Source organism: Myotis myotis, unplaced genomic scaffold (genome assembly GCF_014108235.1).
Source record: "Myotis myotis isolate mMyoMyo1 unplaced genomic scaffold, mMyoMyo1.p scaffold_m19_p_10, whole genome shotgun sequence".
Taxonomy (NCBI): Eukaryota; Metazoa; Chordata; class Mammalia; order Chiroptera; family Vespertilionidae; genus Myotis; species Myotis myotis.
In genome coordinates this window covers 18078949-18104692 of record NW_023416314.1, presented here as the reverse complement: position 1 = coordinate 18104692, position 25744 = coordinate 18078949, and the positions used below count along the sequence as shown (strand labels likewise).

The following is a 25744-nucleotide window of genomic DNA, read 5'->3' as shown; positions in this document are numbered from 1 at the left end:
CAGACATATAGAGGGATAGACAAACACACACATACTTCATTCAGAAAAAAATTAAGTTAAAAAATCATCCATATTAAATGAGTTTCCAATACAGTCATGTGTCAGTTGACAAGAATATGTCCTGAATGAAATATGTCATTAAGTGATTTCATCCTTATGTGAACATCATAGAGTATACTTAAACAAACTGAGATGGTATAGCCTACTATACATCTAGACTGTATGTTGTTCTGCATGTTACTGTACAAAACAACATGAGATTAAATCAAGCACAAGAGAAAAATGATGGAATCAAGAGAGGCGGTAATGAAGATGCATGAGGCTACTGGCAGTGTAACACAGCACACTGTTTTATAGCAGACTTTTTTTTTAAGTAGAAAGAGTACACTCTAAGATAACAATAAAATTGTTGTATAGTAAATATATGAAGCAGAAACATAGTAATTTATTATCATTATCAAGTACTAGAGGCCCGGTGCACAAAATATGTGCACTGGGTGGGGAGGGGAGTCCCTCAGCCCAGCCTGCACCCTCTTGCAATCTTGGATTCCTTGCTCCTTACTGCCCTGCTCACTGCTCCTCAGCAGCAGGCTCCTTACTGCTCCTTAGTGCTGCTGTGGAGATGGGAGAGACTCCCGCCACTGCCACTGTGCTCGCCAGCCATGAGGCCAGCTTTCTTGTGGGAGTCCACTGACCACCAAGGGGCAGCTCCTGCATGGAGCGTCTTCCCCCTGGTGGTCATTCTGGTGGTTCTGCCATAATGGTCGCTGGGCTTTTATCATATAGATTATGCACTACACGAAATTGTGTGTGCTATACTTTTATGCGACTGGCAGAGCAGTAGCTTTCAGTTACACCAGCATCATCATAAACATGGGGAATGTGTTGTGCTACAACATTACAATAGCTGATGTCACTAGCTGATAGGAATTTTGGGATCACTGTTGCACATGGGTCCATCATTGACCAAAACATCATTATGCAGCACATGACCAGAATGGACTTACTATAAAACTGTGATTGGTTATGTAGATATAATTATGGAGAAGTTTCTATAGTTTTATTTGTGAATAGATATTTATGAAAAAATGGCAAACCTTTTTCTAAAAGAACTTTCCAACATACATACCTATTCAAAGTTAATATTCGACTATTTATTATCAAAATTTTCTAGTTTTCCCTATCTAATTTATTGTTTTAAAGCTGGAGAGCTTGTATGTTTGTTCATGAAAAATTGTAGTTTGCTTTCTTTAGTATTTATTTTTATAAATTTTTTCAAGTAATTTATGCACATGGAGTGAACCCTCCTATGATGGGAGAGAGATATATTTCCCTAAATCTCAGTGGCAAGAATATGAAAAGAAAATATGTCTTAAAATTCAGTAATCAGAGGAGGGCATGTACAGTGGGAGGCAGCCTATTGATCAATTTATTCTTGATGCTCGGGAATGGAGAAAAATATCTATTGGTTTCTCTGATTTTCAGCATATATATAACTGTGATGAAAAACATCTCCTAATAATAAACCTCTCTAGTTTTTCTCAATCTCCCTAGATAAATAATACTCATAAAGGTGCATTTATTTGGAGATAACACAATTCATTTCTTTCTTCTTGTCGGGAGATCCTTCAATCCCTGTATTTACATAAAAATAACTCACCTTAAGAAACTTTGATTTAGGTAGGCTTGTGAAATTGTTACCTTTTAGGGGCTCATTAGGGAATTTAAAAGAAGGCTTCTAATCACTTTTCCAAAGACCAGAACTTTTATTTGAAAACAGTAAGGAGGGATATATTAATGCATATATATGCTCTAGCATACCACTAGGTTTCTAAACCCTCAATTACTTTAGTTTTCTTATTATACATGAGAAAACAGATCCAGAGAGGTTCTGTGATTACTTCAATGTTTCACCAAGCCAGGGCTACAATTCGGATTTGCATCATTTATCCATGACTCGCAGGTTAATATTTAATGTGTCCTAAAAGGATGAGTACAGTGACATGTCTCACAAATAGCACAATATCTATAGGCATAATGTGAACTATTTAGTCATTATTATTATCAATATTTGTTATTACTCATCTGAGCTTTCATTTCCTTACCAGGGGGATTGCATAGAACAATACATATATTTTATACTGGGATTTGTAAAGACAATAAAAAATTACAAGTGAAACATTTACTGAAACTCAAGTACTATAAAGTAAAAATAATGTAAGAAGCTCTGATATCACATATATTTCTGGTGAAATAAAAGAAAATCCCCACAACATTTTATCAAATATTTTCAATACATTTTAATGTGCAAATCATATAATATGCAAACAATAGTCCATTTCATAGGTCCTTCATTTTGATGCATATCCTAGGTATATCTTTATTACGTTTTTTGTGTTCAATTTACCAATATTTAATCATTGATAAGTGTATGTATGATAGCAACTCCAGATGCTATCATTAAATAAAATCAGATGCCTATTGATTATAGAAATTATTTTTCCAAATGAGTGCTCAACAAGGATTTACCAATCCACTGCTGAAGTCTCTTAATAAATGAATAAGAAAACATAATATTCCTAGTTATTATTTATCATCCAGCTCCTAATTATATTTAAAATTTCTCTCTCATATTACCTCATGCACCATGCAATAAAATGAACATTTCTGATAAAATTCTATGGAATCTCATTTCCATATCTTTACGGACATGGTCCCTTCCCCCTGAGAATCACTGATCCTCCCAGCATCACGTCCTTAATCCCAGTCCTATGTCATATGCATTTAAACTAGTTCCTCCATTTTCCTCAGTTTTCCTATTTAATAATCTCTTCTTCTTAACTCCCATAATATTTTATCTGTACTTTTGTAATTTCATTTATCCTCTTGTGTTACCTATTATAATTTGCATTCTCTATTAAAAACTGTGATGTTTAAAAATAAAAAAAATCATATATATCGATGTGTCCTGGTGCCTATCCCACCACCACTCAGTCTTGTCTAAGCTAGAATATGCAGACTCAGATAGGTTATGAGATTGAACCTGATATTGGGCCACCACTGGTTATGTTGAGCTCAATGAGGTATCACTGAGAACTTTTTGAGCTGAAACTGAGAAACCCAACGTAAAATAATTTAAGCAAAATAGAAAATTCATCTTATTTTACTGAAAGGAGGGCAAGAAGTTAAATCCCAGGTAGAATTGACATGCTACCAGTATTCTCTTTTTTTATATCTCCTGTATCTGCATTGGCTTAATTCTATCTAAATTGGCTTAATTCTCTTCAATGGCAGATTCACTCCTTACACTAGTGGAAGTTCAGTGACTCTCAGACGTGCAGGCTCTTTTTTTGCCACAAGGAGGAACTGACACTTGGACTCCCTGGTCTCCTGTTCAAAAATCTCAGCCTTGCCCTGGCTGGTGTTTCTCAGTGGTTAGAGCATCAGCCTGTGCACCTAAGGGTCGTGGGTTTGATTCCAGGTCAAGGGCACGTACCTGGATTGCAGGTTTGATCCCCTGCCCCAGTTGGGAGTGTATGGGAGCCAACCAATCCATGTGTCTCTTACATTGACGTTCTCTCTCTCTCGCTCTCTCTCTCTTTCTCTCTCTCCCTCTCCCCTCCCCTTTCTCCCTCCCTCCCTCCCTCCATTCCTTCCACTCTCTCTAAAAGTCAATGGAAAAAATTTCCTCAGGTGAGGATTAAGAAAAATAAAGAAAAATAAAATAATAATAACAATGATAATCCCAGCCTAAGCTGCCCATCCATGAATCAAACATTGTGTTCAGGGCAAGGGTTTAATCTAACTAGCCAAGTGTGAGTCTGATGCCCATAATAGGTGAATAACTACAGCCAGGAAGGCAGAATTTATAGGAAGATAGTGGCTCCTATTCAAGTCACATGGTTAGAAAAGATATAGGTTCTATTCCTGGAAGACAAGAAACATGTTGAATACAATTGGCAAAGATGTTGAAAACAAAAATGTAAAAATGCATTATTTGGACATAAGATCAACCAAACCTTTTTAACTCATGAGCTAAATCAAACGTTTAAGGTCTACTGGATGTAAATTCTTGGCCCTGGAAATGAATATTACTATGAGTACCAGACAGAAATATCACTTGAAATATTTATGTGCTAACACATGGACATTGACCAATCAGAACTGATCTTCAAACAATTAGAAAATTCCCAGGTCTGGCATGAGTACCAGGACATACAAATTGAATATAATTTGCCTGTTCGGACAAGTCACCAATGAATGCAATATGATTATAGACTCTGTGCATGCCCTTTTTTCCCCAGGCATTTTATTTTGCTACACTCAAATCCTAAAAATGACAGGTAACATGATAAAGATAAGAGTCAATGTTCATCCAACACTGAATTTCTTCAAGGTACATAAAATCACCTAGAGAAACGATTGAAATATAGAGCCCATAGCCCCATGATTATTTATCAATAGGTTCAGCAATAAACCCTGTAGCCTACAATTTTAGTAAGGCTTCCAGACTTTTCTGATGTCATTGGCTCTCTGTTCTGCAGCACACTTGGAGAAACACTGCTCTAAATTGCATTCCACTTACGGAAAAGCATCCAAGCTATTTGTAAGTAATTGGAATAAATAAGAAAATCAACAACCATGAAGACATAGAAGGATAGTAATGAAGTCTCAGCAGGAAGGCTTCTGTTTATTAGGGATCTGGGTAATTCAGGGCCATCTTCCAATGGCGTGTAATTCCAGAGTAGGGCAATCAACTAAGCCAAAAGGGACAAGTATGAGGAAAAGGATGAAAACACAACTTAGTGTATCTTGAGCATATTTAGCTTCATATAAGGGACTATCAAAAAGTAAATGAGGTACATTGACTGACGAGATAATCTTAGTAATTTGATCTTTGACTATGTATCCTATAGGGTTTTCTTACCTGTCATCATCAAACCCTACCCAACAAAAGACATTACAGCCAGGCTGCATATGACTTGAGATATTAAAAATAGAAACTGAAATAAAATAAGTAGTGAAGGCAGGCAATCAATGATTGATGTAGTATATGTGATATGCCTGGATTGTTATACTCTGTGATTGATGTTCCCCAACAGAGTGATATCAAGAAAACGGTTGTGGACTTAAGGTCATAAAACTCCCGTTTTTGCTCTGTTTCCACCAACAGCTTTCTTTAGAACCTTGTGCCACTTACCTGACCCCTTGGACTCTTACGTCCCTCAGCTTTAAAAGAAAGAGGGTTAGTTAAACTGAGAAAAACCTTTAGTCATAACACGATTATCCCATGAAACATAAAGCAAAATTTAATTCCTGATTGTAATCAATTGTTAGAGAGCAAAACGTAACTAAAGAGCTTTCTCATCTGCCCTTTTAGCACTATCAGAGTAAAATTTAAAAGATCCAGCTATTTCTTATAGTGCAGCTCAGATTAGGTAATATAATCGGAAGCCTTTTATTCAAACCTTTTAACTTTATTTTTAATATCTAGTTTAGATATTAGCAAACCTCTTGGACCCTAAAGTGAGGCTTAACCATCTCTTTGGTCATATGGGAATCATTGAAGGAACATGAGAAAGCCAACCTGGATAAAATTACTTCCCAAATACTACCAGGAGTGCCCATCCTTTGAGTCACTTTTAAGGATTAGAGCAATAAAAGAACACCTTTGCAATCACAAATGTTATCTAGAAGAGAAGAGAGAGAATATTTGGGTCTGGCTCCTATTAGCCAAAAAACATCAGTAGTATCTTGGGATTTTTCAGAGTTGGATCGAGATTTTGAAAGGCCTGAAATGTTGTTACAATTCTGGGACCTACTTTAGTGAAAGGGTTTTTAAAAAGTACTAATATAAAAGTCAATTCTAAAGGGAATTTTTACTTAGGCTAGAAAAAGAAATAAAAACAAATTACTGGAGTTTTGGAAATTCAGGTCTCTTTCTCCGGAGACCTCTTTAGACTCTTACAAGAAGTCATTATAAAGAATCATCTAAATCCATCCTGACATCCACTGCCCTTCTACAGCACTCTACAGCTCTCAGCGACAGCCAGCACTCATAGGGACTCATGCAAATAAGGGTGTTCAGTTTAACAAGCTTAAGTTTAATAAGTATCGTGTATTATTAATCATCAGCTTAACAGGTGGACAAGGAACAAGAACACCACAGAATCAATTTTGGGAGAGAATGGAGAGCTCAGAAGCTGACATTAAGGACTGCTTCAGGTGGGCAATCAGAGGTAGCCTCTGAATAGGAGGCCTGGGAGTCTTTATATGAAGGCTTACAAGTAAGAGGGCATTAAAGATAAACTTCTCAATATTGGGTGCACTCAGTCGGGTATCACTAAGCAGGCCAAATCCTGATATTCAGGAGAGCCAGGAAAAAAAGATATGAGGAAATAAAAGAACAGAAGTTGGAAAATGTGGGTGAGGGCAGGAGGAGGGTGTAAACAAAATAGAGGAGAAAAACATCACTGAGAGAGAGAGAGAGAGGGAGAGAGAGAGAAGAGGTGCTTCACCATCTGTTTTGAGCGATGTAACAGTGCTAATCACTCAGTTCCCCTGCTGTATACCAGGCTCTTGGCACACAGTGAACATAAGACTAGGAAGAAAGTGAGGGAGTTAGCCCGTTAGAACAGGACATTACACTAATGGTAATTCTCTCTGTTCCCTCATCTTAGAGTTTAGAAAAATGAGGCACAGAGGTCACTGGCCTGTCAGAGATGATCGTCTAGCATAGCCAAGGCCGGAAGCCCCATCACTTTGATGAAAATAACACTGATTTTTTTTCTCTTTATGATTGTTTTACAAAAATCTAGCAAAGATAATCTCTTGTCCTCAGCAAACTTAAACACTTCTCCATCTAAAGCGGTCCACACACGCAAAAATAATAAAAAAATAAAGTTGTCCAAGTCTTCCTTCATGACACATCTCAATCAATAATAAAGAAGTAATAAAGAAATAATTAACACATGAAGTTTTTCTTTGTTGAAGGTAGCTGTGTCTCCCTTTCCATGTCCAGTGCACCTTGCCTGTATATCTTATAGCATTTATTTTACTCTGTCCAAGTCTCTTTTTCTCCTCATCTTTCTCATCCACCCCACCCTACCCCCCCACACACAAAGGAATTACAGTGTTCTACATGCACCCACACATATACATGCAAATATGCCCATAAACACAGACACCCATAAAGCACACACACAAGCTCCCCAGTGAAGCATCTGTGCTAAATCAAGACTCTACCATGTAACAATATTTTAGAAAAAACTGATGTTCCTATTTCTGGTGGTTTTCTATATCTCTTTGTTCTTACTGTTCCATTTACTTTCTCTTCTCCCTTTCCCACACTTATACAAATCCTAGCCTTTCTCATAATCCCCTCAAATGCACATCAAACTTTAAGGATACCTCATTCACAGCACTCATCACTTTCTATGTTGCATGACACTTAGTTTGATATATAGCTCTTTTCCCATACTTGAGTGTACTTTATATGTGGCTTCTTTCTTTAAGAATATACTTGCTGAGTGCTTGAGAGCACAGTCTATGGGTGATTTATCTTTGTAATGCCCACAATGTCTTGCAAAATGCTTGCATATTATAGATATTCAATAAATATATATTAACTAATAAATAAGTGTTCACTAATTTGGAAATGATAAAGTTCTGGAACCTTTACTCATTTTTTTAAAAATCAGCAATTATTTACCATAGGAAATGCCTGTAGTTATTTATTTCCTTTGGAATATAATTAGTACCTAAACTACTAGTGTTAATTTACACTTAAATAATTAATATTTTAAAAAGTACGGAACATACATGCAATCCAATCCTTAAGGGAAGGCAGACATCATAATAACTGAATTTAAGTGTATTTTTCTTTTTTTAATGCTTCAAAAATTTAACAGTCATCAAACAGACGTTAACAACCAAACCACAGTGCTGTTCAACGTAACCATCCCCAGGATTGAAAAGAAATTGTGACATTCATTTTATGCTTTAAGACTATGCTTTCTTTTCCAGGTGTGATGGGAGAGTACGAGCCGAAAATTGAGGTCCATTTTCCTTTAACTGTTACAGCTGCTAAGGGAACAACTGTTAAGCTGGAGTGCTTTGCCCTTGGCAAGTAAGTCCATATTCTTCCATAATTAGACACAATTGTTTATTAGAATGTGACATATCTTATTTTTTAATCACTTATTTTGCTAGATTTCACTTTCCCAGAGCTCCTTGGTGGGAAGAAGTAACCAATTATAATGATCTTTCTAGTCATTTCTATGAACCTCAATGTATACATTTTTTGCTATTTTAACATAGAGAACACTTCTTTAATTAAAAAAAGAGCTTTACATCTCTGCCAATGTGTCTTAAAAATTTTAGTGTTTTTTCTTAAATTTTATTCAGCAATGATGTAAATGAAAATATAAAAGAATAAGGTGCTACTTGCTCCTCACAGATTTTGATAAGATATAATAAGCCATAAGTATAAAAATCACAAAGACAATAATTACAGTGAGTCAACTGCTTACTTCTGTATCTCCTGAAATAATGATAATGTGATAGCACCAGCTGTCAATATGCACAACATGTAATGATTCCCCAAATCAGAAAGATGATTCATATCACACTTTAATGCTTGCTATACTTAAGGATTCTATTTCGGAGGGTTTAAATCCCGTGATATATAATTACTTGTCAATGATGTTTACAATATGAGTATTGGGTGTAGAGGCAGGAGTGGAATTTTGATTGTATTTGATTAGAGTATTATGATTTATTTTTAACAGAGGGTTGTTGTTTGCTTTTTTTTTTATGGGTGATAAGCCCTCAGGGTTCTTTCTAACTCTATAATTATAATTTGCATAACTGCATCTCTATCAGAGTTGCTAATCATTTAACTTTACTTGTGGTGAGCTACTCTTACAGTGTGACTACAAAGTACATGGAGATAAAACATGCTATACAAGTGTGCTTAAACCTATAATTGGGGAAAATATTACTAAGTATAAGAAATGTAGCTAGGAAAAGGACATTTAGGGCATGAACATAGTAAATACTATGTTTTCTAATATCAAGACAGATTAAAATAACATCAGTGTAATTTACTTAACTCTAAGTAGAAACAGCATCATCATAAACTGAAAACAAAATAAACTGTTATGTGGTCATTCTTTTAAGTAAAAGATGCCTATAAATAGAACTATATTTCAAGAACTAAAAATTCATCAAGGAGGTATTTGGGCAGATATCTGAGGAAGTCTTCTAAACACAAAGATATCATTTAAATGCACATGGTTATATAGCACCTTAAAAGTCGTGTGTTTTTTTTCCAACCATTTGTCCATGTTGTCATATCAAGTATGCCTGAAAATATCCAGTGTTAGCAACTTAATTCTCACAAATACAAAAATAATATATTTTGGTTTGATGCCAAAGGTTTAGTATATCCTGCAGTTAAATATTCTCAAATGCTTAGTATTTGCACTAAAGCCACAAACAAAAGGAGGTCGTATTGTAAAACACATTAGAGAACTGGATTTATAGAGAAAAAAAAACAATATGGGAAATTTCCCCAGGCAGGCTTATTTAATAAGCTAGATGTGTTTGCTTTTGGAAGTATTGAAATATGCTTAAACTGATCATTAAAGTTCCTTTCATTCTAGGTAGGATTCAACAATTATTTTATTTTAATACTTTATTTTCTTCAACTTTTCCCTCTTCAACTTTGCTACTCCCTCTCCCCACACCACCCCAAATAAACAAATAAAAGGGAAGGTAACCCTGGCCCCAGGTGGCTCATTTGGTCATCCCATACACCTAAAGGTTTCAGGTTCAGTTCCCAGTCAGCGCACATACTTAGGTCTGGGGCTTGACCCCAGGTCAGGGCTCATATGGGAGGCAATAGATCAATGTTATCTCTCTCTCTCTCTCTCTCTCTCTCTCTCTCTCTCTCTCTCTCTCTCTCTCCCTCCCTCCCTCCCTCCCTCCCTCCCATCCTCTATCTTTAAAAATCAATAAAAAGCATATGCTTAAGTGAGAATTTTTTAAAAAGGGAGGGGGATAAAGAAGACACACAGCCTATCAAGGACACTGTTGTTCATTTGATATCCTTTCTGTAAAGTGTCACAATGATGACTTTTAAAAATGTTATGAAGAGCTATACCTCTACCTAAAGACTAACCTGCGATTCTGATGAAAGTAAACAAGGTCAAAGAAATAACATCCTTACATATGTTAGCTCCTTCACAGCATATGATCATGTGGAGATCATCACTGCATCCCAACATGATCACAGCAATTTCAAATTAATACCTGAGTATCTGCTTAGTCCCCACAGCTCGCCTGAGCTGCTTTCAACTTTAACAAGCAGATGATTCTTTGGTGGCCTTTGTCCCAAAACTTTATTATTTGTCATTAAATACCAGTTAGGACTGTGCCACTCAGACTGATTTTCCCCCTTCCCCCCGGCCCCCCACTATCCTTTACACATGGAGTGTTTCAACTTGTGGAGTTTCATAACCAAATCATGGCATAGAGCATATCAAGCTCTCTCCTCCCACGGCTTCTGCACTTGCTGTTCCCTCTTGAACTCTCTTCCCTGTCCTTTCCATCCTTTCCATCCTGGCTCCTACCCACTGGCCTCAACTTAAATATCACCATCTTAAAGAGACGATTGATAACTATCTAACTCACACCCATTTTTCTCTAAGTAGTTGTGTTTTTTCTTCATAGTTCTCAATACAGTTTTAAATTATTTACTTTTGTGTTTCCCTACTTTAAACATTTCTTATCTGTGTCAGTCAGGTATTCGGCTGGAAACTGGACCCAACTCCGATGGTTCAAAAGATTTTAGTAAAGGCATATGTGAAAGATCTGTCAGGGAGCAGGACTAAGAGGACCAAGGAAAGTAAATGAGACATTAGTAGGCGAGCAATAGCAGGAAGTCATTCTCACCCAGAATGAGCAAGGGGGGGGGGGGGAGGTGAAGACAGTGCCATCAGAACCAGGGACAGCAGAGATATGGAGGGGGCCGGGGGCCACTGACAAGAAGGAGCTGCAGACACTATAGTCATGAAGAGATCACAGCCCAGGAATGGGTCAGGAAATTCATATCCTGACTTCTTTTCCACATGCCTTCTGATCTCTGATGGCTCTCATGACTGAAGGCACCCAAAGCCAGCTTGGAAGCCAAGAGGATGCGGTTGGCAGTACACAAAACAAGGCAGAGAGTGTGAGAGAATGAACTCAGAAATACCGTGACTACCTAACCCATCTGAGATATCAACAGATGATACATAATAAGTAATAGATTCTCTATGCATAAAGCATTTTGACTAACTCCTGTTCTCCCAAACAAATGTGCACTGCTCTCCTCTGCACATCTCTATCTCTTGCCCTCTTATTGTTTCCTATTTATGTCTAAATTGACACTTATATTTTTAGCTGTGCCTTTTCCTGACTAGTCTCACCTCACTCTAACAGTATCTCTCTTTTTTAGACCTACATTATCTCCTTCTCTTTTGATTTTCTTCTCAAAGCTTATTATCAAGTTCTAGTCATACTTAATATTTAACAAATATAAAAACACAATAAAAAACACACTTCTCTTTATCTATTGGCCCTTAGGAAGGGTTTGTTTGCTTTGAGAGGTAGCATAAGGTTAAAAATGAATTCTTCATATTTAAATACTAGGATGAAGGACAGAGTGAAAAACATATATCACAGAGAGTGATATTTAATGCAATAATGGATTCAAGGACAGATAGGAGGAGACCATAAGCACAAATTTTTGCTGTCTCCACCTTTGCCTCCTACAAGCCTTATGGGGGCAATTCAGCTTTCCTACTAGAAATCACCATTTTTAATCATGTCATTTATCGAGTCAAACGCCTTCCTAGGTACACCTCTTCTCTCAAGGAAAAATCATTCATTCATTTATGCAAAGAAGTCAAAAAGCAAGAGGTGGGCTTTGTATAGGTCATCCTGTGAATGCATATGAGCTAAAGTATCTTGAAAAGAACCTACCACTGAAATGTGTCTGGAGGTTTTGAAAACCAACTATGTGCCAGGCAATGTACTAGCTTCCATGGATTTCCATAGTCCCTGTTCTCCAAGAGATGCCATGTTATCTTCATACATTTTCTGGGTGTAGCACCTCCATCTGGAGTCCAGTCTTAGGACCCTAGTAAATATTTCCATCTAATCACTCTCTCTGTATAGTGGAGGCAATTGAAAGTTGGTCTTAGTCATCACATTAGCAGCAGCATACACCCTGACCAAGGTGTCCTCCACAGTCAACTTTTATTTCTAGAAAGATTTACTGCCCATCTTTTTTGCTCCAACTACAAATTGGAGACTAAATGACAATAATGGCAGATTTTCTTCCTCTTGAATTTTCCCTGACCCAGACCAATCAGAAATGTCTTTGTATTGCTAGAGCCACACTTTCAAGCTGTCAGAATACTGTTCTTCTGCTCACAAACATTTTTACTCCTCTAGAGAAATACATTTACTTCTAGGAGATCTGTCCCTAAAAGTTCTTATAATTTAGAGAATGTAAATTGATGCAGCCATAGTTGCACACATAATATAAAATCATGATATGGATACATTTGCTGTATTCTTCAAGGAAAATAGCAGAAGCCAAATGATTTTAGCTCATTGAATTTTACTTTCTCTTTTGTGTGTGTGTGTGTGTGTGTGTGTGCTTTCCGATGGCCTTTTTTTTTATTGTTTTATTGCTTAAAGTATTACAAAGGGTATTACATATGTGTCCTTTTTTTTCCTCCGCCCTTGAAAATCCCCTGACCTCCCCTACCCCCCAGTGTCTTATGTCCATTGGTTATGCTTATATGCATGCATACAAGTCCTTTGGTTGATCTCTTACCCCCCTCACTCCTGTCTCTTAATATCACACAGGTTCACCAACCTGCCTAATCAGAAGTTAGGTTAAAAAGTCAACAGGAAAGTTATATATTACAAGATGTCTTCTAAAGAAGCCTCTGCTTAAATCTCAATTTAGCAAAAATCAAATGGTTTCTCTATAGGTTGATGCAGCAGAATACGACAAAAATATACTATAATTAAACTCCTTGTCATGTATCTGCAAACAGAATTACCAAGTATGGAGCACAGAGTGTATGCATGACGTGCCTGTGACATATTATGTCTGGTATTAGTCAATTCTGCAAAGGTATAATTTTTTCAGCAAAATGGGAAGTGCTTAAAGAGAGCCCACAGGGAAACAAAGGTGTGTAAAGGCTTGAGAAATACAGCAAAGTATTAAAAGAAAAGGAGGGGGATTAATTACTTTGGAAAGAAAAGGCTGTTTTAGACATATGGCGGGTTATTACCAAGAGATTGCTCACAAGCTGTTCTCCAGTTTCAACAAGATGCAAAAGGGTGAAATTCCAACAGGATGGCATTAAACTAGAAGGATTAGATTAGGTATAATGTAGAAGTTCTTGATGAAAAAAAGTGAATGCAGGAAAAATGGGTCGTAAGCAGAGGTGACTAGGAGCTCTTCCCCACACTGCCATACGAATATAACAACATCAACTTGTCTCCTAATAATTCAGATGTACCGTTTCCTGAAAGAAGAGAAATGGTCTGAGTCAGGGATGGAAATGAAAATTAAAAAATTCTTTTTTTGCTGACCGCTCGCTCATCTACCCACTCAAGGCTGCAAATGAAGAGTAGAAGGCTAGAGGCAGGCCGACTTAATTAGCTGCCTTTTGCCAACGGCATTATTACATAACATTTAAAAATGGTTGGTGGCCTATGCAGGGAGTGGAGCATTCAGCCCAGAGATGTCAGTTATGGAAGAGGAGGTGTCTTTGATATTTCCCAGGTCTACTTTTATTTATTTATTTTAATATATTTTATTGATTTTTTACAGAGAGGAAGGGAGAGAGATAGAGAGTTAGAAACATCGATGAGAGAGAGAAACATCGATCAGCTGCCTCCTGCACATCTCCTACTGGGGATGTGCCCGCAACCAAGGTACATGCCCTTGACCAGAATCAAACCTGGGACCTTTCAGTCTGCAGGCTGACGCTCTATCCACTGAGCCAAACCGGTTTCGGCCCAGCTCTACTTTTAAACACTGGACACAGTGCTCCTGAAAGGAAATGAGAGAAAAGAGGCCAAAAAACAAAGCAAGTGTGGAATCCCTTAGGGGCGTAATACATATTTCAGTTTAATGGCTCTCTCTATATTGCAGGTAATTGAAAGTTGGAGATATTTTTCAACTGGTTGTGCCAAGTTTTCAAGCCTTGTCTCTATAAGCATGAACTAGGTAGAGAGAGTAAAATGACAACTTTCACGTGTGGAGAGCTAGTGACTGCAGGAAGAGCTACCATCCCTAGGGCTGAGATGAAAAGTAGAAGAGTTGTCATTATTAAGAATTAGAAACTCAGAGGTACCCCTCTTGGGACCCAGACATCAGGGGAGCAGGCACCAGACAGCTGGGTTTCAGAGGTGAGACAAAATGAAGCTGGCCCTACAAACGTTGGAAAAGCAAACTAGATTCCTTTGCTGCTTCAGGAAGGACTTGTTGCTAAAGTGCAATGAACACGAATCTCCAGCAACAAGAAGCAGGCAGGAAGCAGTGTGTCCTTTCCTCTAGCCTTGCGGTCTCCCTCTAGCGCCCCCTCTTGACAGATCCGTAAATAACGTTTCATTCAACATCATTGTGTTACAATGTTCATGAGGAAAAAAACAAAACACTACAGTACAGGGGTCCTCAAACTACAGCCCGCGGGCCACATGCAAATACAAATATTGTATTTGTTCCCGTTTTGTTTTTTTTACTTCAAAATAAGATATGTGCAGTGTGCATAGGAATTTGTTCATAGTTTTTTTTTAAACTATAGCCTGGCCCTCCAACGGTCTGAGGGACAGTGAACTGGCCCCCTGTTTAAAAAGTTTGAGGACCTCTGCCAGTATTTCCAGTTTAAGCCACTGTCTGTATGGAGTTTGGACGTTCTTCCCATGCTTATGTGGGTTTCTCCAGGGACTCATGTTTCCTCCTGCACCCGAAGATGTGCTCCTGAGGTGAATTCGGTGTCTCCACTGTCCCAGTCTGAGTGTGGGTGGGTGTGAGTAGCCCTGCGATGGAAGGGCGTCCTGCCCGGCGTGGGTTCCCACTTTGTGCCCAGAGCTGCTGGGATGGGCTCCCGCCAGCCACCTGCAGCCCTCAACTGGAATAAGTGGGTTGGAAAATAATTATCTTACTTGTTTTTATTAATCTCTCTTAAATGTATGTATAGCTCACATTTACTTCAATGTTGGGTAGTAGAAGTGTTTGTGCTCTTTATTTTGAAGTGCGGTGATGTTTTTGTGACCAGAAGTATGTGGTAGGAACGTAACTCTTGCTGATATCAATTAGCCTGTGGTAAAATGGGTTTCGTTGTAGTCATTTCACTTAAAGTTGCCATTTCCAAGAACTTATTCACAATGTTAACTGAGGACTTACTGTATCCTGCCCTCACAATCCTATTCAGTCTTCAAGGTTTAAGTCAAATGCCACCCTTCTGTTCAGTCATCCCTGCTTTACTTAAGATCCAATCTCTTACTTTTAGAACTGATGACAATCCACCTATATTTTACTGTTTAGCCAGTCCCCTTGGGCTATTGTGTATATCTGTCTTCATTATCCTTTGTAATAAAAGCTAATATGCAAATTGTCCCCTTGACTGGGAGTTCGACTAGGGGGCGGGGCGGCCAGCCAACTGCCCTTGGCCCCTCCCCACAGCTGGCCCAGCCTTCAATTGGCTCTGATGGGGGCGGGTTGGCCAGACCCCACCCATGCATGGCCTCTAGTTGTGATATATTTTTGCATCCCTAGATTATCTTTATGTGCAGCAGATGCTAACTATATTTACGAAATTGAATTCAAGCCTGAGAAATGTGGTCGGTCTTTGTAACAGGAGGTATGTTACTGCCTTGGTTTTGTCAGACAGAAGTCTTTAGATGCCTTTCACATGTCTTGGCCCTGAAATTCTTATCACATTACATTAGCTACAGATTTCTGGCAGGTGTCATTTCATCATGTGACCTTTCAAAGACCCACAGAAAGATTACTAGATATGTCACACAGCCATCAACAACAAAGAAGTGAAATTTGGTCACTGATGCTTAAATGACCCCATGCACAAGGGCAAACTTGGGATTATTCTGAATTTTTTAAAAAGCTATAAACTTTGAAGCAACATCGGTTTATCTACTACAACAATCCTGCAAGCCAATAGTGTTACAGGCAAAATTTTTTTTTTCTTTACATGTGCCTTATCTTGCTTTTGCAGCCATTAACACACAATCAGATCAGCTGTGCTCAAAAGGCCTTGAACTAGTTACTGTAATAATTATGTGAATGACCTTTCCAGATTCATCTGAAACCTGGTGGTGAGGTGGGAGGGAAGAACTCATTCAATTTCCTGCCCTTTCCGTTTCTTCTTATCTCTGTTTCAGATAGCATTTACAAACCATCTTTTGTTGCCCTCCATCAAATGCCTATTAGGGAATCCAGACATTAAGTTATTTTTTTCTTTATTTTTTTTTTATATGTTTACTGCAAGTAAGAAAGTACCAGTTGTCAATTCATAAAGTCGTTTTTTAGTTTTTGCTGTAGTTTATGTTTTCTTTTCCTCAGTCCTCAGCCAAGCTGTCTCAAATGGCTGCTCTTGTGTCCCACTGTAACTGTGAGAATGACAAATATTCCTCAGAGATTTCCCACAGTCTGCAACTGGCAAACATTCCTGAAAGAACCTGCTCTTTAGTTACAGATTGATGATTTATTAATACCACTGTAAACTGCCGGGCACTAAGGGCTGTAGGAATTAAAAATAGAGTTGTGTGATATTTGTCAGTCAAACCAAAATCAAATTATTTACGTGTTAGATTGATAGAAGATATGGGGATAGGAGTTAGTCACTGGGTCTAGGAATCAATAAATGTTTAGCTATCACAGGAAAGCAGTATATTATAGAGTTGAGAAAATTACCCTTGTGAGCTGTTGGTTGCTTCAGTATTTTTGAAACCAAGGATACATCCTCATTTTAGGTGGTACCCAGAGGAGATGGGTGCTGAAGGAACCTTAGAGTTCACATAGCCCCAAATCAATTTGCAGATGGGGAGCTGAGACTGTGCAGCGAAGGGCTAGACAGACATGTGGTCTCGCTGGTCGGGCTAATGATTCGATGCTTCTTCATTTGATGTTCTTAATATTTTCAACATTCTTCTATAGTGCGAACTATAAAAGGGAGTGTTTTATTTACTTATTTGCTTTTGCATTCAGAGGTGTTGTCTAGTTCTAGAGAAACAGAACCAATAATTCACATTAATTGCTGACATTTGAAGTCACAGTTAACTGACATCATATGTCTAACTTGTCCAGGGCTGTCTTAGGACCATTTAATGTGCCTCATCAGGAAAACCACATTCATGAAAAAGGCCTCATAGCTAGGAACCTGTAGAAGCAGAACCAGGTCTCCTGATTCTAAAATGAACGTGCTTCTCACCTTATCATACCAGTTTTCAGTTGCTAAGAGTAATTTCCACTTTATCAAAACAAAAATAATTTTTGATGCACTTGAGTATCTCAATGATTGAAAATTAAGAATGTTAATATGCAAGGAAAGCCATTGAGGGCATAAAGCAAAAGATAAAAATGACTGAGATTTTTACTTGGATCAGTTTAGACTCATCCAAAAGCTTTGTTTTAGGTGAATATCCCTGGAGTTTTCATAGGATAACCTCTTCCATTGGGTTTGAAAAAAATATATTTTATTGATTTTTTACAGAGAGGAAGGGAGAGGGATAGAGAGCTAGAAACATCAATGAGAGAGAAACATCAACCAGCTGCCTCCTGCACACTCCCCACTGGGGATGTGCCCGCAACCAAGGTACATGCCCTTGACCAGAATTGAACCTGGGACCTTTCAGTCTGCAGGCCTACGCTCTATCCACTGAGCCAAACCGGATAGGGCTTCCATTGGGTTTTAATTTTGGATCAGAAACTGACTGGCTGCTGACATTCTCAAAGAGGATATAAGGAAGCAATATACCTATCAGGAGTTTCTTATATCACACACACACACACACACACACACACACACACACACACACACACACATCACCACATACATAACCTTGCTACTTGAGTGAGCCTTTGGTGAAGCAAAAGTAGAAGAAATTTTAACCAGAACAATTGTCAAATATTTCAGTATACTTAAAGCTGAACTTCTATCTAGGACTGGATGATTTCCATGTTTCACTCAAATTCTAACCACATCTCTGAGATGGTTTCTCAAAGGATTACAAACAAGAATAAATTTAGGCAAATTATTTATCCTTCTGACTTTAGTTTCCTTATTTTGAGCACTTCCAGTCTTGCGTTTCTATGTTTTATGTAATCAATCACTCACAAATTCCCCCTGATTTTGCTACTAAAGGTTTAAATTTTGTGCAAGTAGCTGTCTCTTCTAAAGGTGATTGAATAAAAAATTTTACAGCTTTTAAAATTTATTTATGTAACAGCGAATGTGTTGGAGCCTGGTTATTTGAGGTCTCATTCTGGCTAATCTGCTTAATGGCAACACTTAATTTTTAAAGCTATGACAGTACACAGACTGTTGAAAGTGGAATGGGTCTCACTGATTTATTGTCCTATGAAATACCATATGTTTATTCTTGTTATAGTGGTATTGTTTGAGGCAGGGCAGCGTCAGCTCTTGTCCACTAGAGATGTGTTTAGAATGTTAAGATGTTTTCAGATACAATTCTTAGAATGAGTTGACACTTAGTTGGAAATTAATGTATTTTAAAGTGTTGTATTTTTCATTTCAGTAACTGTACATTTGAATGCCGTGATCATGTATGAATTACTAATATATGTCTCCCTTGACACTTCATTCTTCCGAACTTCAATAGCCAAGTATACCACCTCAAATCTTGGGCATGCGATTGACCTCCCTCTATCCTTCTGTCTCAGTCTCAGTCATTTGAAAATGCCTTAAGTCCCCGTCTCTCTATTCTATCTGCCACAAGAATAATTAAAGCATATTACTATTTAACTAGTTTTTCTCTCATTTTTTTCTGCAAATAAGACTAGAGATATCCTTTTAAAAAACCACCCCACTAATGTTCCACCAGCTTGGGGAATTTCTCAAGTGCCCCTTTCCATCAGACTCTGCTCCATGCATTTTATTGGTTCTGTTTTCCACAGTCATTCCTGGTTTTCGTACCACTCCCTGTCCCATTCAGCCGAATACTTCCTTTGGACTTCTAATTTGGCCATTGATTCCAGCTTCACCCCTTAATTTTATCTACTTGAAATTCTTTAAACCCTTGTTCCACAGATGAGGGTCCAGGCTGGTTCCTAGAACTTCAACTCAAATACAGCTCCCACACCCACCCTCATCTACATAATACATTTTTACTGTCACTGGAGGTGACCACTGAGGCATTCACGCAAAGTATAAACTCTTAAATTATCTTTCACTCTTTCTTCCTTTTCATTTCCATCTGTTTAATCACCATAAATGTCTCTGAAATTTATTCCCACTTAGTTGGTGCAAAGTGAAATTTTTATTGATTGATTAAATTATTCATCAACATAGCAGGCTTGTATATATGCTCAGGGGGAAGAAGGTACACACTAACATACTAAAGAATTCTATGCCTGATGCCACATGTGCATGGATTGCAAAGGCGTTTAGATTGCAAAGTTAGAAGCTGAGTGGCTCTGCTAGGCTGCACCTTGGAGGATGGCTTCACCTTGATAGTGTCTGTTTCTATGTGTCCAGGTTTCAGAATCACGTGTTTTACAGTCGATGTATGCACTCTAGCATGAATGAATCGCCCTACCAAAGTCACCGTGATGAATCAGTTTTTCTTTGATTAATTACACGTTTAGGTTGGTGGTTTCCTTTGGGTTTTCAGGGAGGGACTTTAACCTCAGGGGTCACATATTTAGAAATCATATTCTGTGGTCTGATGTCAGAATAATTTCTATGAACAATTAATACCATCAGTTATACTGTAAGTCTTATTCTTTCCAATTCAGAATGTATCCTGAAAATCAGAGGATGACTCATATGTATACGTATTTAAGCTTTTTTTCCAAAATATTTGATACAGAGTGAACGTTTCCTTATATCTCTGATGACTATGATACCCAGGGCCCAGAGGACCACATGCGAAGTTTATTTGTTCACTCTGATGTTCTTATCAAATGAGCACCAAGAGGCATAATTTCATATTGATCTTTGGAAACAGGTGCCATTGAGATGAGGTGGAGAAAGGATGAAATCACAGGGAAAGAGCCGTTAATTAAATTGTGTTTTTCAGAACCACCTCCTCTGCCTCTGTCTTGCTAGAAACACTTGCTAGCTTTTACTTATCCCTGTGATAAGATTTATTATAGACAATTACTGTGAAGTTAAAACATTGCAACTTCATATTCTTCACTTCTATGTATGTTTTTTAAATCGTATAGAAGATTCAAATCTGCAATTAAATAAAATGCATATGTATTTTAAAATATGCAATTAAATAAAATGTATCTGCATGCACAATGTATACCAAAATAAAAATGGTTCTAAATTGTCTTATAGCTCATGCACTGCTGGCTTAGATAAATCATATTGTAATTATTCCTTTTATCTAAGCATTTTCTATTTTCTATGACAGTGAAGTAGCGGGTTCCATTCATTTTTTATTTGATATTTTTGTATTCGTTGTCCCTGGCTGTGTGCTTGATTTTTAATGGTAGAGTCACATGTCCATGGTAGGATTTGCTGCAATTAAAATTAATGTATTCCCTATATAAGTGAAATGTGTGTGCATGTACATATATGTATGTGAATTAATGGTTAACCCCCCCCCCAGAAAGAATATCTCAAGAGAGAAAATGTTAAAATATAAATATCTGCCACCCTGGTTTTTTTTGTTCTTTTTTTATTTGCAATGTAATAAAACAGCACCTGTCTGCTGTTCCTGTCAATGTTTTTGTTGGTAGCTATGTGATGCAGAATAGTTTCCATGTCAGATCTTGATGATAATATTTTTAGTTTGAAAAATAATTTTAGCTGAGAGCCCACAGATACAAAAATAATATTCAATGGGGACATGTGTCAGCAGCTGCTTTATATCACAAAAAGCAAATGATAAGTTCTTTTGGTCATTTCTGTTTCCTACTTTTCTTTTCTTTGGGGATCAAATCAATCTGGTCACAACTTTTAGAATGTCTTATTTACGGCCATTTTCTCTAAGTAAGGTGCCTTATGAAATCAGGTCACTTGTTTTATACATCCCCACAGAGAAGTGTAGCCTTCTGGACATTTCTGAAACAAGACACACATCAGTGTTTTCCACACAGACGCACAGGACAAGAACAGCTTCCTGTCCCCACTTTGATGTAATCCCATTCCTTTGAGAAAAAGCATAGATATAATAATACTCCCAAAGCACACATTTTTTAAACATTAAAATCTATGAAATCCAGGTATATATGGTGTGTCGCTGTTACATCAGCAATGTTTTCTTTCTTATTGATCTTTGCAATCATGTGTGCCTTACAGTCAGAGGTATTTTGGATGTGATGATTGAGAGTAATTAAGGATAAAGCGGCGTGGGTACTAAACCCTAATTTAGTGAGCAAGTCGATCAGAACCTGAGTGATGATAAGTTCTTCCTTCACTTATTGGCAGTTTAATTTTTAAAATTTTGAGTTAATAGTTATCTCCTCTCTAGCATTGAAAAAGTATTAGGAAAATGGTTGCTAACTACATATTTTTGTCTTACTGATCGGTAGCTTCATTTATCAGTTGTATCATTCAGATGAGTTACCCTCTTTGAATCTTATTTTCAAGATTGGTAAAGTAGACATAACAATACCTATCTTATAAAATTACTCTTAGATTTAACCAAGGTTCAATATGTAAAGGGATGTCAATTACACGTTAATTCCCTCTTTCACCCTCCTTCTCTGGAATATTTGTGACTCACCATTTATTTTATGAAACACTTGCCCTTGTTGTAATGTTGTGCTTTTTATGAAATACCCTCGAAGACACAGCTCATTTCCCAAAACAGGGATGCTAGCCTTTTACAAACGTCACTCTCTCTGCTACCATTCAGCTTTTCATGGTTTCAACTGAAAATGGATCATAGGAAATTCACTCTCTGGCTTTTTGCTAAAAATACATATTGCTATGTGCCTGAGTAGTGCAAAGAAACTCTGAACCCATAAAAAAATTTAAATGTATTTTAAATATTAGGAATTTTTTGTCAGTTTTATCTTTCCCAAACATTCTTTCAGGTCAAAACCTTTCTTTTTGTCCCCATGAGCTGATTTCACATATTAAGCCAAAGTGACATTTTACTGTGGCTGCTGTTAATATTTAAAATATTTGATATGATTGTTTTGCAATCAAATTTGATATACCAATATTAGAGAATTCCAAGAGGACACATCATTTGCAAAATGTAAATTCTAAGAATCTGCTTAAGAAAAATCCATATATGTGAAATAGATAAATACTACTCCATAATTAGTTATAATTGTTTAATAACTACAGTGGGGCTTGACTTATGAGTGTCCCGACTAACGAGTTTTTCGAGATATGAGCCGTCTCTTGGCCGATTTTTTGCTTTGGGTTGTGAGCTAAAATTCGGGTTACGAGCCAGCTTCAGATACCCCACCGCTAGTTGGCGCAGCAAACGTCACAGTGAACGCCACAACATCAGCCCAGCATCACGTGTCTCACTCGTTCACTTTATGATTTGACATATGAGTAATTTGAGTTATGAGCTCCGTCATGGAATGAATTAAACTCATAAGTCAAGGCCCCACTGTATTGCTATAAGATCCATATGATCTGGGTGTAAAACACAAAAACAAAGGCCAAACAAAATGCTTGAGCCATATTCTGTTTTTATTTATCATATGGGTTAGAAATGCCAGTGGAATGTAGATTTCAATGCAAGACAAGAAAAGCAAATTCGAACCTCTGAAAGACAAATCTGAACCTCTGTTTCTCCATAATTGAAATAGATTATGGTGTTATCTACCCCTTATATAAAATGATTAATGAGCTATTTGTGCCTCTTGGCTTTTTTTATGGGCTTTTATTTTACTTAAAAATGTTCTAATAAATAATGGAAATTTTTAATGTGTAAAGATTGTGAATAAATCTTAGCAGCCCTTTCACTCTATCTTTACAACAAAATAATGGCCAATATTGTCTGATGGTAAGTTGTGCAATATTTGCTTTTGTCCTCTATTAAAAAAAAATAGAGCATTAAGCCTTATTCTGTGCTTTACTTGAAATGGATATTTATTTAAAACACCAGAGGCCTGGTACATGAAATCTATGCACGGGTAGAGTCCCTATGCCTGGCTGGCGATCAGGGCCGATCGGGGCCTTCCAGCTGCCGGCCAGGGCCTTCCTTCATTCTGTGCCGCCCCCTGGTGGTCAGCACACGTCATAGCAATGTATCGAACTCCTGAGGGGACAGTTTGCATATTAGCCTTTTATATATAGAGAGTGTATTCCATAAATACAGTCTGAATCACTGCAAACCCTAAGAAACTGCTCTGTGCTTACCCTGAACTATAGAGTGCTATGCTTTAAACTCACAGTAGAGGTGTAGGTACAGAGAAATAGAATTCATTTGTACCAGTATAATCAAATAGTCATATTTCATGGACTTTTGCACCATCCACCTAATGGTAAAGAATGTGGCTATAGTAGAGAATAGAATTTACTATCCTAAAAGTAGGTAAAAGCCATAGCCTTCTCATTAGCATGGTATGTCACTAGCTTGGCATCTTAACCACCTGAGAGATTAAGTTATGCCATAGATTTACATAATCTACTGTATGCCTCATTATTTGTCCACTTCTCTCCATCTCTTCATGATAAATATCCTAAAGAGCCATAGAGATAATATATATGAATATGTATATTTAACATAATAAGAATAATAGCATCAGAGTTACCTTTCTTTTCTTTCTAGTTATAGAATTACTAAATTTCTTTGCCAGTTTACTTACCAGTAAAACAGAGAAAATAAAACATACTTCTCAAGCTTCTGTGAAAATTAAATGATATGCCAAATAAAAATCTGATAACAAAGTAAAAAGCCAATTAATAATACCTATATAGTTTTATAGACCAAGAATTATAGATGAATCAAGATCCAGGAAAATTACATGTCCTAAACACAATCTTTTCACAAATTAACACCTAGATAGAAATTAAATAACTGCCAAGAGTCTCCCATAAAATCGCCAAGCTGGGTCTAGAATCCCCATCTCAGTACCATTCACCTGTCATACTTTCCATAGTACATCAACATCAGCTTTACACAAAACTCTGATGACTGCTAGCACCTGTGTTAATGTGTTTTTAACTTATTTATGAAAAGGTACACAGGAGAGCAGAGATTTTACTTTTCTTCTTTTTTGCTGACAGAATTCATAGGGTCCAACATGAGCATATAAACTACAGTCATATACTGCTTAATGACTGGGATACGTTCTGAGAAATGTGTCATTGCTCAATTGATCATTGTGTGAACATCATAGAGTGTGCTTACACGGACTTTGATGGTATAGCCTACTATACACCTGGGCCATATGGTATAGTCTATTGCTCTTAGGCTCCAAGTCCGTACAGCCTGTACAAGTCTCTACAAAGCAACATGAGACTAAATCAATCACAAGAGAAAATGATGCCATCAAGAGACCCAGTAATTATGATATGTATGAGGCTGCTGGTGGCATAACATGCTACACTGTTTACAGCAAACCGCATTTGCTTTATAAGTGAGAGTGTGCTCTAAAATAATTACAAAGGAAGTATAATAAATACCTTAGCTAGCAACATTTATCCTCATTATCAAGCATTGTAATTATCAAAATAACATTATTTGTGATCTTTAATTTTTTCCTATTTATCAAGACCTCTATTTTCATTGCCTACTTTTATAAACTAGAGCAGGGGTGGGCAAACTTTTTGACTCGAGGGCCACAATGGGTTCTTAAACTGGACCGGAGGGCCGGAACAAAAGCATGGATGGAGTGTTTGTGTGAACTAATATAAATTCAAAGTAAACATCATTACATAAAAGGGTACGGTCTTTTTTTCAATAGTTTTATTCATTTCAAATGGGCCGGATCCGGCCCTCGGGCCATAGTTTGCCCACGGCTGAACTAGAGGATATGACTCACTGCTTTAGTCACTCTTTCATATCTTTAACTCTCTTGCCACAATGTTTTTCACCACTCTCACTCTTCAAATACTCACTGAATCTATTCAATGTCTGTATACTTCTACTCAAGCTGCTTAGTACTGTTAGAGAACGCAGAGAACTCTACAGACTGGTTCCTCTGTAATGTAGTGGCCGTAGCCTTACTTAGGCCCACAGTGCTGCCCAATAGCCTGCTCTGTCTTTACAGTAGATAATCCCAGTACCATGGTCCTCAAATCTCCATCTCCCTCTTCAGTCAGATGCTACCTTACACAGTTAATTTAAACTATTGGACAAGAAATGGCTTCGCTTCCCGACTCCAGACCTCCAATCCTCTCAACTTCCCTACATACCCCTTTCCTTACCTCTTTTAGAACAACAACAAAAAGGCATCATTATCACTAATACAAATCTACCTTCATTATGCTTTAAACCTTCCCACTAGTTTCAGTATCTTTCTCTCTACTGGCTTTTTCTCATCTGC

The 25744-nt window shown here is 37.5% G+C and overlaps 1 protein-coding gene across 1 annotated transcript in view; it reads left to right on the top strand.

The window, feature by feature from the left end:
* CNTN5 (contactin 5) overlaps positions 1–25744 on the top strand; it is a gene marked incomplete at its 5' end in the record, with an annotated part of 450105 nt that overhangs the window by 157283 nt on the left and 267078 nt on the right. Inside the window, one exon of the mRNA XM_036323984.1 lies at positions 8026–8128. Coding sequence (XP_036179877.1) covers positions 8026–8128 — 103 coding nt within the window. The remainder of the gene's footprint in view (positions 1–8025; positions 8129–25744) is intronic.